The sequence below is a fragment of the Tachypleus tridentatus genome, chromosome 7, assembly GCF_004210375.1.
Source record: "Tachypleus tridentatus isolate NWPU-2018 chromosome 7, ASM421037v1, whole genome shotgun sequence".
Lineage (NCBI taxonomy): Eukaryota > Metazoa > Arthropoda > Merostomata > Xiphosura > Limulidae > Tachypleus > Tachypleus tridentatus.
Window position 1 is genome coordinate 176,673,870 of NC_134831.1, and position 12,988 is coordinate 176,686,857.

Sequence of the window (12,988 nt, forward strand, 5' to 3'; positions counted from 1 at the left end):
CACCGCCAATTCTTGGGCTATTCTTTTACCAACGAATAGTGGAATTGATCGTCAGATAATAACGCCCCCACGGCTGAAAGGGCAAGCGTGTTTGGTGTGACGGGGATTCGAACCCACGACCCTCAGATTACGAGTCGAACGCCCATCATATAGAAACGATTATCGATTTTAAGATTTTGAAATTGATTTCTTTCGGAAATCGAATCTGACTCAGTTATTCTAATAATCATTCGAGCCCTGCTAGTTCCAAGGAGAATATGCTAATGAAATTAGAGAAAAAACAACAAACACCCGAAGTGGACATCAAGTTGGAAGTATCATTTGTAATATGTTCTATGAAGAGTGAATTATCGTCTGATGAAATGTTAGACCAAAGTAACTTGTTGAGAGATAAAATTCTTTCTTTACAAGTTAGCAATGGAAGTTCTGCTAGCAACATAATTATTAGTATCTCACAGGGAGCAGAGAAACCAGTGTAAAGAGAACCTCCGAATGAAAACTGGCTTATTAATCTGGATAAAATATATTAACTGGATTATAAACTGAGGACAATATACTAAGTGGCTTATAATGTGGAGAAAATATACCAACTGGATTATAACCTGGAGACCGGGAAAGAAGGACGTAAATACGTTAGTTGGGTGCTCCAGACAAGTAAAAACTGGCTTATAAACTGGAGACAATATACAGTATAACACTGGGCAAGAAAAACGTGAGTGTATCAGCTGTGTGCTCCAAACTAACAATTAGTTTGTTTATCTTTATCTGTGTTTGTATTCTTAAGTGATTGTTTCAAAATTTCTTTTAGCATCGAACATTAGGTTTGGGACAGTCCGTAATAGAAAGTATAATATTGTGGTGACTATTGCCTCGAAGGTTCTTCGTATTGGGTGTGATGGAAAATATTTGTCTTTCTTTGTGTGACGTTAGAAAGGTGGTACTTGATGGAGGGATGCGTCCTACACCCACTTTGTATGAAGAGTGGATGGTGAAATGTTTGCCACGTGACCATAAAGCACGTGAGCGAAATATCTTATGTGCAGAAATTACTAAAAACAATTTTACCTGTGCTCTTCACCCCCTGTCTCCTTCCCTTCTTTACTTATTTCCAAACATATTTCCAGTTTGTCCATGTATATTACTTTCATCTGCAACGCCCCGGCATGGCCTGATGGTTAATGCACTCGATTCGTAATTCAAGGGTCGCAAATTCAAATCCACATTACACAAAACATGCGCGCCTTTTTAGCCGTGGGGACGTTACAAGTGACAGTTAGTCCCACTATTCGTTGGTAAAAGAGTAGCCCAAGAGTTAACGGTGGGTGGTGATGACTAGCTTCCTTCCCTCTGGTCTTATACTGCTAAATTAGGGACGGCTAGCACTGATAGCTCTCGTGTAACTTTGTGCGAAATTCAAAACACAAACCATAACTCATCTGCGACATACAGGAATTTATTGTCAAACACGTGCACTCCCTTTGGCATCCTTTCGAAGAAGTGGTTTAGTATTTTTCTTTCTATGTATAAAACAGTGTGTAAAAACAAGAGATAGGTGCGCCATCTTTCTCTTCAAGACTCAACCTGTAAAATTCAATACACTTGTTGGGATGTCGTGAATTTTGTTTTAATACAGTTAGTATCCAAGTGCAAAACACCCTCTAGGAATTATCACAGCTCCGAACTTTGTAATCTTAAAAATACTTCATGTTCTGCTAGTCTAATGTAAAGCCCTCTTGATATTTTCCACGAGATTACTTAGCAAGAACAAATTAATTTGAAATAATTCTTCAAAGTTCGAATATGAGTTATAGCCTTGATAGTTTTACCCAGAGTTCTAAGAACTTGCAAGTGAAAGTAAATAATAAAACCAGGTGGGTTTCACGGCTGAGCTGTGGTTAAGTAATGTTCAAGGTTGCACAAAACTTGTCTGTTAAAACGTATGATATCACGTGCCACTTTATTTATCAGTAGGATTGAAATACTCGAGATAAATATTTACTTACATCAGGGGCAGCGCCAGTCTCTTCCAGGTGAGAAGGATAAGGTGGGGTAAACCAAAAATGTAAGGGGTGCATTCATCCTTTGGATAAATATTATAGGATTTAAAAAGTGGACCCGGCATGGCCAGGTGGGTTAAGACGTTCGACTCGTTATCTGAGGGTCGCGGGTTCGATTCCCCGTCGCACCAAACATGCTTGCCCTTTCAGCCGTGGGGCATTATAATGTTACGGTCAATCCCACTATTCTTTGGTAAAAGAGTAGCCCAAGAGTTGGCGATGGGTGGTGACGACTAGCTGCCTTCCCTCTAGTCTTACACTACTAAATTAGGAACGGCTAGCGCAGATAGCCCTTGAGAAGCTTTGCGCGAAATTCAAAACAAGCAAACAATTTAGAAAGTGAGCCAGATTTATAAGTAAAACACATTTTGGGGTAATTTCAGCTCTAACAAGCACTCTTATCACCACTCGTAACTTATATAATGATACGAGATATTCATTTCTTCACTAGCGATACCCGTCAATTAGGATATTATACATGATGATATGGCCACGCCCAGTTTGTAGGAGTATTGTCTTAACCACGCCAGTTCTAGCATTATTATAACAACTTAATCTCACATCTGGAACCTTAACATCTTCGAATTTCATTTTGTGATAAGTGTACTTGAATTAAGCCGCAATTCTCTTCTAGTAAAGTAAATCAGAGTACTGTTTGCGATAACAGGCTGTTAATATAAGTATGTTGATACGTTGTGGCTTAGCGACTTAATACCAAAGTGCCATCTATATAACGACAATAAATAAATAAATACGTGCACTCAGTTTGAAAGTTTATTTTTTTACTTAAAATAAATCGGAAGGTTGTTAAAGAGCGTACAATCCGGGCTAAGTGGTTATAAACGGTTTTTGTTGTGATATCCTATGTTACGTTGGAATATTTTACTGTTATTGTTTTTCCTTGAATTTTAATAACAGGTTTCCACTTCAAACAAAAACACTTAACTTGTGTAAGACCTAAATGCTGATTGGTCAAAAGACGATTTCTCACAAATCTTACGTCACTCTCTTCAAGGCCGTCAGAGGGACGAATATGTTCACGTGTTTTCTGCCATCTGTGTGGGTCGTGAGTTTATAAATCCGGGAGCTATATCTGTACTTTCCAATTACAGGTTTTATAAAAGCGGCCACTGAGTTGTTATAGGTACAATTGTGTTAATTATATAATGGTAAGAACTAAAATAAAAAAAGTTAATACCAATTTATTTCGAAAGTAAAAGGAAGACTAAAAGGAGTTACTTTTGGCATTACTTTAATATTTGTGTTCACAGCGCCAACTGGTAGCGCGCAGGGTGTTACAAGATTTTTCTCTTACGACCAAGTTGTATATTACACTATTTCAAAGATTGCCAGTTTCCTTTGTTGCACAGTTACTTGGCTTCGAGCCACGTGGTTATCGTCATAACTAGCAACGTGCCCACTGTACCTGTTGGGTTTTGTATTCGTTATAATAAATAAATATATGTATTAATTTTGCTAATTGTTTTAGTTGTTTAATACCGTACCCTGCAAACTACAGAGATAATATAAGATAATTAAGATTGGATTTTTGCTGTCGTATTAGAAACAGGATTTTGAAAAATGTTTAGAGAGACAGAGATGACGTAGCTAAAATTCCAATGTAAATCTTGTGTTTCTCTACATGATGGAGAGAGGGGTGTATAAATGACTGACAGACAACAATTAACCAATACGAATGTAACTGTAAATTATGTAAGATCACCTTTACTCGTCATAATATTGGAGAACTATCGGAGAGATAGAATGACATAACGCTTTCAGGTGAAAATAATATTACTCATAGAGTATCGTTGGAAACATACGGCATGATTTTTTGGTCTATAGACACTTCTGTTAGGTTAATCCTCGTCTGTGGATCATCAAAACCTCAATTTGGATTTTTTATATAGATTTGATAGAGTTTACAAAAAAGTCCAACCTGTTCCTAGTTTCATCGATCTATATTGTACAGAGACGGGGGGCTAAGCTATGTGTTCTCTGATTGTAGCTATTTTATGGATAAAAATATGATAATTTCACGTGAATAAACCACATCTGATGAGGACGCTTCAAGTGTGTTATGTTTACAGGATGTGTGGAATCCTAAGGCAGCAAGGGAACAGTTATCTTATTGAGCTAGGTAGCATTTTTTGCACTAGGAATCAAAATAATAGATATTTCACGCATAGTAGTGGCCCGGCATGGCCAGGTGGGCTAAGGCGTTCGATAATCTGAGGGTCGCGGGTTTGAATCCCCATCGCACCAAACATGCTCGCCCTTTCAGCCGTGGGGGCGTAATAATGTGACGGTCAATCCCACTATTCGTTGGTAAAAGAGTATCCCAAGAGTTGGCGGTGAGTGGTGATGACTAGCTGCCTTCCCTCTAGTCTTACACTGCTAAATTAGGGACGGCTAGCGCAGATAGCTCTTGTTCAGCTTTGCGAGAAGTTCAAAAAACAAAGAAACAATCATGTATAGTGAAGATTGACCACGGTGGGCAAGGTGTGAAACCCAAAGAAATACCACGATTTGTAATGTCCTGTTTATTAAGAATATGTTGCATTTGGATAACTTACAATAGCCTCAGCATGTGAATAACCAAACCTATGATTTCATAAAGTTTGTCCTATATGTGATATTTACTGATGAGAAAAAAATATCCTTCTAAACGGCTGTAAAACGCTGTATCCGACAAGCTATATTTATATCAGTGACGTTATTCTGTCCTTAGGTCCTCGGTCATCTCCTACATCTAGCGTTGTTGGCCTAATTATACTATCGCTTCGTTCTACGAGGGCTGTTAAAAAAATACGCGGACTGACGTCATAAAACAAAATGTACTTTATTTAGAAGTTACAGGTCTGGGACCCCTTCAAAGTACTCTCCTTCCCAACGGTGTTTCCACTTATTGAAACAGTCCTGGTACGCTTCTTTTGTAATGTCCTCCAGCTCCTTCGTTGCATTTGCCTTAATCTCGGGAATCGTCTCAAATCTTCTTCCTTTCAAGGGTCTTTTGAGTTTGGGGAACAAGAAAAAATCGCAAGGACCAAGGTCAGGTGAGTAGGGGAAGAACAGTGATCGAGTGTTTGGCCAAAAACTCACGAGTTCTGAGGCACAAATTTCGCAGCAACGCGGTGCATCTTCAATTTTTCGGTCAAAATCTCGTAACAAGATCCAACTGATAACCCACACTCTTCAGCAAGCTTCCTGACAGTCAGACGTCGATTTGCCCGCACCAGGGTGTTGATTTTGTCGACGTGTGGGTCGTCAGTTGACGTGGAAGGACGTCCAGGACGCTCATCATCTTCAATGGACTGTCGACCATCCTTAAAACGTTCATGCCACTTGAAACATGCCGTACGCTTCATAGCAACATCACCGTAAGCCATGTTAAGCATAGCAAAAGTTTCAGTCGCAGATTTTCCAAGTTTAACACAAAATTTCACAGCAAGTCGTTGCTCCTTCAGGTCATTCATTCTGAAATTCGCCAAACGAAAAAATCGCACTTCACTTAAAACCGCGTAGCTAATACACAAATGAAGATATCTGCAATCGGGAAATGGCGTCGTAATCAGCTGATCTGTACGAACCTAGCGACACCAAGCGGATTCCCCTGGAACCAACTGGAGCCGCGCAATTCAAACAGTCCGCGTATTTTTTGAACAGACCTCGTATTGTCTTGTATTATCCTTCCTATATAGAGATTCTGAGAATTAAACTGGTGATTGTATAAAACTAATTATTTCTCTGGAACCAACTTCTTCGTCAGTGTTAGAAGAAAGTTATCTCTGTAGCCTCCCTACTTATGAGAAATAAAACGTTGTTAATATTTCAATGAGGCCATTGTGTGGGAAACAAGATGAAACTCCTTCTCTCCTATATATTCAACCCACTCTTTACATCTTTCAACCTACGACGACGACAAGGTTCTGAGAGGAGGGACTACTTAATTGAAAATAAGCTGCTTCGAGGGACTCTGAGGGAAAAGAGGTGAATGGTAAAGTGTGGTGTTATGAAACTTAAATGTTTGTACTTGATTTTTCAATAGTAATGTGGTTCCAATCTTTCGAACTTCGTTTTCCATTAAATTGGTTTGTTACCTGTAGTAACAGCTCGCATTGTAACATTATTCTGTTATCAGCCATAGAAAAAATATTAATTATTAACAGCTCCCATAGTTACCAGTCACATTGACCGTGAGATGGTTTCCAAGCTACTGACAACTAATTGTAATTCATCAGTTATATTATGATTATTGTATTGTGCCAAATTTGAACAACAGCTACTTTTCTGGATGAAATATTTAACATAGTATGCGGAAACTAACTGGCGATTTAAATATAAACATCTTTTGTGTTCATAATTTGTCACCTCTGTTTCCAACAGGTCAATAAGAGAATATGACAAGAAATCATGAACCCTTTATTTAAAATAAATAAATTTTTTATGCATTGAATTAAAATGAATACTATTCTATGAGAATTAACGCAAACTAATGAGGTTGCCACACAAAAAAGACAAACATCTAGGTCAGAATCCGCCCAACAGAGGGCCCAGTTTTTCTTTAAGGTATAGAAAATACCATAAATCTTATTGTCACGTTTTTATAATTGCGTATTCTTTAGCTAGGAAAAGTTACCTGTTGGACGTGGTAATAATATGAAGAAGTATGCACACTACTAGGCCTGTTTCTTCAATATTATGAAACTAGTTCTTATAAATGACGCTAGGTGACACAAGTTTGTGTCAAGGTTGAAGTTTATAATTTGAAACGTAGTAACCCAACCATAACATAATTATTAACACAAAAGCTGTGAAAAAATTCTGTATAATATAACTAAAATAACAAAACTTTGAACTTAATAAAAGCAATTAGTTTAAAGAGAGATACAGATCAACTTGTAACAAGCAAAAACTCTTTTCAAAATTTAAATAAAACTTCAAACTAAACCAAGACCGATAAATAGTTCGCAAAAACTAAATGATTATTCTCACAATACAACAATACCATTCCAATACTGCAGAGTTATAACTGAGAATCTATGTTATTACATTATCCATTTAGAACAATTGAGATGAACCTTAAAATATGTATTTCACCAAAGTAACAGCCTATAAACGAACAGGTTCAAACTGGAATAAAGGAGACGCGTGCTTAAGTTTAATTCTTTATTAAGCACTAATATACACGGTGGATTACCAGCTCTGTTCCAATCACGGAGATAAAACCCGAAAATTTAACGTCATAAATACAAAGTTTACTCAGGAGTCGCTAGGGGGCGCAATGTCAAGAAAATAAACGCAACCAATACAAAAAAAAAGAAAAGAAATAGATGCTCAAAAATTCTCTCAAAGTTTTCATACAATTGTGATTTTAAAGTAAATATATTACTACATCCAGGATTTAAATATGAATTCACATTGTTAATTAGGGAAGCATTCGTCACAAAGTGCAGTTTGTTTCGCTCTTTTTCTGACGTATGCCACTTCAAATTTTACGCTAAATTTTTTTACAGACATACGAATGTACTGTTTCAAATATTAAAAAATAAATTGAAGTTTAAAAAGGTAAAACAATTTTTTACAATTGTGTGGAACCTTTCGACTGAATTTTATAAAAATATCTGAAAATAAAAGCTGTCTTTTTATTTTTCAAGCCGTGTCCCGCCAATCAATTAACTTTAACGATATTACTTCTTAATTGAAATAATCACACTTAAGCAATTGCCTAGTTCCTTTCAATAAGGTTATTTATAAAATGAACTAATAATTCCTGTTTTTTCATCGTTTAAAGGTACTGGGATAAAAATAGCGTCATCGAAATACAGCACCATATGTATCCGTCCTTTCAACCCAGTAAGTACGAGTATTATATTGTTATGCGAAATTGAATTCTGCACTTTGGGGCTGGGGTATGTTACAACAGTAACAACGATCAAATCCTGCTATTCGTTTAAGCCACCTACCAATTTATAATTAAAATTATCCTATTTAATTTACACAGTTAACCGATCGTTTATTTTACTGATAGTTTTGAAAACCACACACGTAAAATAAATCTTTGAAGTTATAACTAAGAGCTGTTTAACATTCATATGCTACAAATTCGTAAGTTGAATTCTTCACCCCCTTACGGCAAAAAGTATAAATTATCGTAAAAAAAAAATCAATAGGGTATGTATAATTATTTATTTCAGAGCACAGTGGATAGGTAGAAATTTTCACTCTTTAAAAACTGTTACTTATGAATAAAACATTTGATAATATACCTTATATATATTTAGTTTTAATGTCGAAGTCAAATTCACCCTACGCCTAAACGACACACAATCGGTACTAAACTTTGGTTGGAATTACACAAGCGAATGAGATGATTGACACAACGGTTATCTATTTAGTTTACCTTCGGGGTTTTCACCTCATATTTGCAGAACTGATGAAGCTATTGTTATAATTACACCAGTAAATTAAATCTATTAAATAGGGTACCCATTATTGCCGAATAATATATCGCATAAAAAGAAAAAAAAAAGTTGTTTATTTTTAACAAATGCAGTTCAATTAACTTAAATTATAATATTAAGAAGAAAAATACGACCCCCAGTGGCAGATTAAGTATGTCTGCGAACTTACAACATTAAAAAATGGATTTTTGCAGAGTGCAATAGGCCTTTAGTGTAGTTTTTGGCGTAACTTCAAAATAATCAAGAAATATAAGAACTTAACCGTTGTCACGAATTAAATTTTTAACCAGTAATTGGTTAAGATCCAAATGTGGTGCCATCTATTGTGCTAATAATTAAAATAATACATATATATTAGTGGAAATGCTTTATTGTTTATAACCTTATTACATTAGGAAATGCTTTTTTTTTTTTACACATTTTCCCTAATTCTAACTTAACCAGTAATGGGCTTGACATATTTTCTGTATAAATAATTATATTTATTTTATTAGAAAAATTCATGGACCATGAAAATTATATTCCTGGTTTGTAACTAATCTGTAATATTCTCTATGGTTTATCTTGCTTTATGTGATTTTGTCACTTTTGTGTATGGGACATATTTCTGTATAACGCGCTAAGATGTTTGGTATTATGGGAGAAAGAAACCAGAACAATATAAACAGAATAGTTAATCAAATTGTTGAAGTGAAGGTTTTGTCATCTTAGATACAGATTTCTGAAACAAGCTTTATGATCTTGAAATATCTACTATATTCATGCCATACTACGAAGTAAAACTGACATTTTCTAGGTAACTTGAAGCTTAAACACAGTTGACTTCTACGGTGTTTCCTAAAAACCTCGAATTAATGTACCTTTATTTTACTTTGACAGCTGAAAAGACTGTTACACCCACCCTCACTAAGTACATAGGCTCATTTTAACCATGTCATATGATACTATTTACTCCTAATTTTCTAAAACTGTATCCATCTGTTTCTTTATATGCAGGGAGAAAAAAAAACCTTAGTGGTTGGCATGTCAAATCACCAAAGTTCTCAATATTCAATCTCGTACACTCGAAACAAGTCTTCAAGTTGTACATCATAACAGTTACTGTAAGTTTCATAATAAAATAAAAGGGTTTACCCATGGGAAACAAAGTTGATTTCAAACATCAGTCAACTAACTGGAGTGTGATATATACGTAATCACCACTTCAAATCCTTGTTTTATACATTCTGCTGTTCTTTCCCAGATAAACAAGACATCCTGTCCATTAGAAATGAAGTCACATATTGTATTTAGAGAACTATGCCACAGTAACTGTCATTGTACCAACACAAGCAATGAGCTTCATAAGTTATTGGTTAATCAAATTCTTAGATTCACATGACAGTTCAATGCCCATTTATGGATCTCAAACCTTTTGACCACAAGAGCCATTCTCTAGATAAGAAAATAAACCAGGACTAACACTTTCAACATACAAGTCATATCTACTTGACCAGCTTGGTTCTGTCTTCTGTGATAGCATTAAAAAACTCACTCGGTATTTATTTTTTTTAGTTGCACTATGTAGAATGTTACTACCTAACAGGTTTTTAGTTTTTTGTGAATGGTTTGTTTCCATTTTGTTTTTAATTGACCAGGACAACCAGATCGAGACAATTGAAAGACAGGGTAACAAACAGCAAGTTCACTGTTTTATAAATGTAGTTTATCAGAAGAAAGTAGCAAAGTAGGTGCTCTGGAAACTCATTCCAGCTATTGAGAACCATGAGAACTTAATTCATCCACTAATGTGGTGTTTATTTTCCTTAGACTGCTAATTCAAACACATTAACACAAGATTTGCTAAATGGAGCTTTAAAAAAATCGATTATGTCTTAGAAAAGTTCATATATTCTTCGTATTTTAAATGCACTGATGTGACGCTTGTTACCTGAACAATTTGTTTTTTCAGTAAATTAACTTTTCACGTGTTTTATTTTGATTCTAGGCACAGTTATTGAAAGTGTTATGATTGGTTAATTAATAAATTTAACAGATTATAACTGTTGCAGCTCAGAAGGATTTTGTTGGCTGTAACAATACTTGTATTACAGAAAATAAACTTAGATAATAGTTGTAAGAAATATTTTAAAACCAAACTTATAAAGTTACAGTAATGGAATTTTACAAGAAAGACAGACCACATTCATTAGGTGACATGAAGCCTGCTGTTGTCATCTTGTAGTCACCTAAAAAAGTTCAGTTTCAATATAATTATTTAGCTGAAATTAACACATTTGTAGCAAAAGGAATTAAAGTCAGTAAAATCTGAAAACCAAATTATCAAAGTACTTTATTTCTTTCAGGTAAGTAAATAAATACAAACTTTCCCTTTAAGATGTTTTTTACTGCTCTTTCTATGTAGCAAGTGATATTACATATACCTTCCACTGGTAATTAATTTGTCTTTACACTTTCAGAACAGTTGATGTTCATATACTGCTTCATATTAACTGTAAAGAACTAGCCAGAATAAAATATGGTGAAATACCTACTTTCTATGTGAAATGTATTAAAAACCCATTCACAATTAATTACAACAACAATTTTTTTTTTATATCTTTTGTGTGACTCCTAATGTTACGAATAGTAAATAACTTATTCAAGTACTTGATGGTTTCAACCACTAGTTGTAAAATTAGAGAAGTTTCATGATTTTTCATTCACAATTTTAAGAGTCCACAGGAACCTTGATGTACCTACCAGAGGTGTGGGGTTTTAAGGTATACTTAGCTAGGGTTTGTATTAAAATATTTGATCACACTTTCACAATCCAAAAATGATTTGTTTGTCGACTAGCTTGTCTACACATGAGATCAAAAACTGCCAAACCTTTTCTCCAGCTGGCAGAATGTTTATTTTTGTTGGTCTACACTAGACTTTGAAAATGCCATGTTTCTGAGTATTAAATTCATATGAAAGAAATAAACCCACATTGCATGGTTGTACTTGAATGTTCCTAACATGTTGCTTTGCAGTGAACCTTTGTTCAAGTAGATAATATTCTAGTGCTTCAAACTAGCTCTTAGAATGTTATGGTCTTTACTGCAAAATTAGTAGCCTGACACTAGTTTTGTGCCATTTGTAATTTACGAATGTAAGTATACAAACAACACCAATTACTGCCAATACATACATGCCATTGACCTTTGAGGAGTCATTTTTAAACCCATTAAAATGGTGTTATGGTTAGACCAACTAACTTATCTGTCACACTAATAAAGAATGAGTGGGGGAAGTGTTCCTTAAACTAAACTGTGCGAGTTACTGCTAAGTAAAACTCACTTATAAGTCACAGTTAATTGTTTAAGGTGCATTTTTATGTATAAAAATTACTTAAGATTAAAGCTACTGCAATGATGTTGAAAACATCTTGTGATGTAACAGGAAGTCATGTGTACTTAGAGCCCTAAATGCTTAAGTCAGTAAATATACATGTCTAATATGTATGTAAGTTACATAAGAAATATCTGTATTAACTCTCCCAACCATTATGATCTCACAGATTAGAAGACAGTTGCTTCCAACTGCTTACAAATCTATCTCTAACTCCAAAATTTAAAATATATTGTTTCAGAAATTAAATGCAAATAACAGGCCATTCTGGTGTACCAAAGAAGTATTTTATAGATTTGCAGTGTCTTAAAGTGTATAGGAACTTGCATGAAAAAACCCCCCAAAAAACATGCTTTGTTGCAAAAGCTGCACTTGATGAAAACATATATACGAACACATTTATGCAAGATAAACCTTGAGCAACGTGCATCACAGTCATTTAATTTGTTACAATGTGAACCATCACAGTTTGTACCATAGTGTCTGGTGTTGTCGTGTGTTAACAAGGAAGATAACCCTTCTCTACTACTGGGTCTTGGCATTGTGTAATTTCTTAAGAAAAGCAGGCAGTCGAAACATTTTCCCCTTGTGTACAGAGTTGGTCGTCCACCCTGAAAGAGGTTCTTCGCTATTATGTCTTTTTGGTATTCTTAAAGACTCTATTTCTGTGACCTGCTCTTGCATGATCAGTTTTTTTCTCTGTGACTCGCGTGTTTTCCTGCTCTTAGACTTTAGTTTATTTTTGTTTCTTGAAGGTTTTTCTGGAGTTTTAGAATGTGACGCTATGGACCGTTTTAATGATCCTACAATATTCACAACAGCTCTTGCCACATCATCTGGAGTAGCCTCCTTATCAGAAAGTACTGTCCAGTCTGCCTCGGATACTGCTGGAGGATTCTGTACAGAAACAAAGACAGATTTACATGTACCTACTGTTAAAAAATTTGTTCACAAATATTGAAGATTGTTAAGAAGGAACAGGTTATTTAGTACCTTTAATACCTTATTTTTATTATATTTTACTATATTTATTAATATGTTAATAATATCAAGTTATTGTAAATGGCTTAAATACATTTGGTAATAACTACA

General features: G+C 35.0%; 1 protein-coding gene across 7 annotated transcripts in view; it reads right to left on the reverse strand.

Annotated features, from left to right (window-relative positions):
* Nucleotides 1-10,836: 10,836 nt before the first annotated feature.
* LOC143257345 (uncharacterized) overlaps nt 10,837-12,988 on the reverse strand; it is a 50,292-nt gene continuing 48,140 nt past the window's right edge. For all 7 annotated transcript variants that reach the window (XM_076515868.1, XM_076515867.1, XM_076515872.1 and 4 more), the window contains one exon: nt 10,837-12,793. In XM_076515868.1, coding sequence (XP_076371983.1) covers nt 12,422-12,793 — 372 coding nt within the window. In that variant the 3' untranslated portion in view covers nt 10,837-12,421. The remainder of the gene's footprint in view (nt 12,794-12,988) is intronic.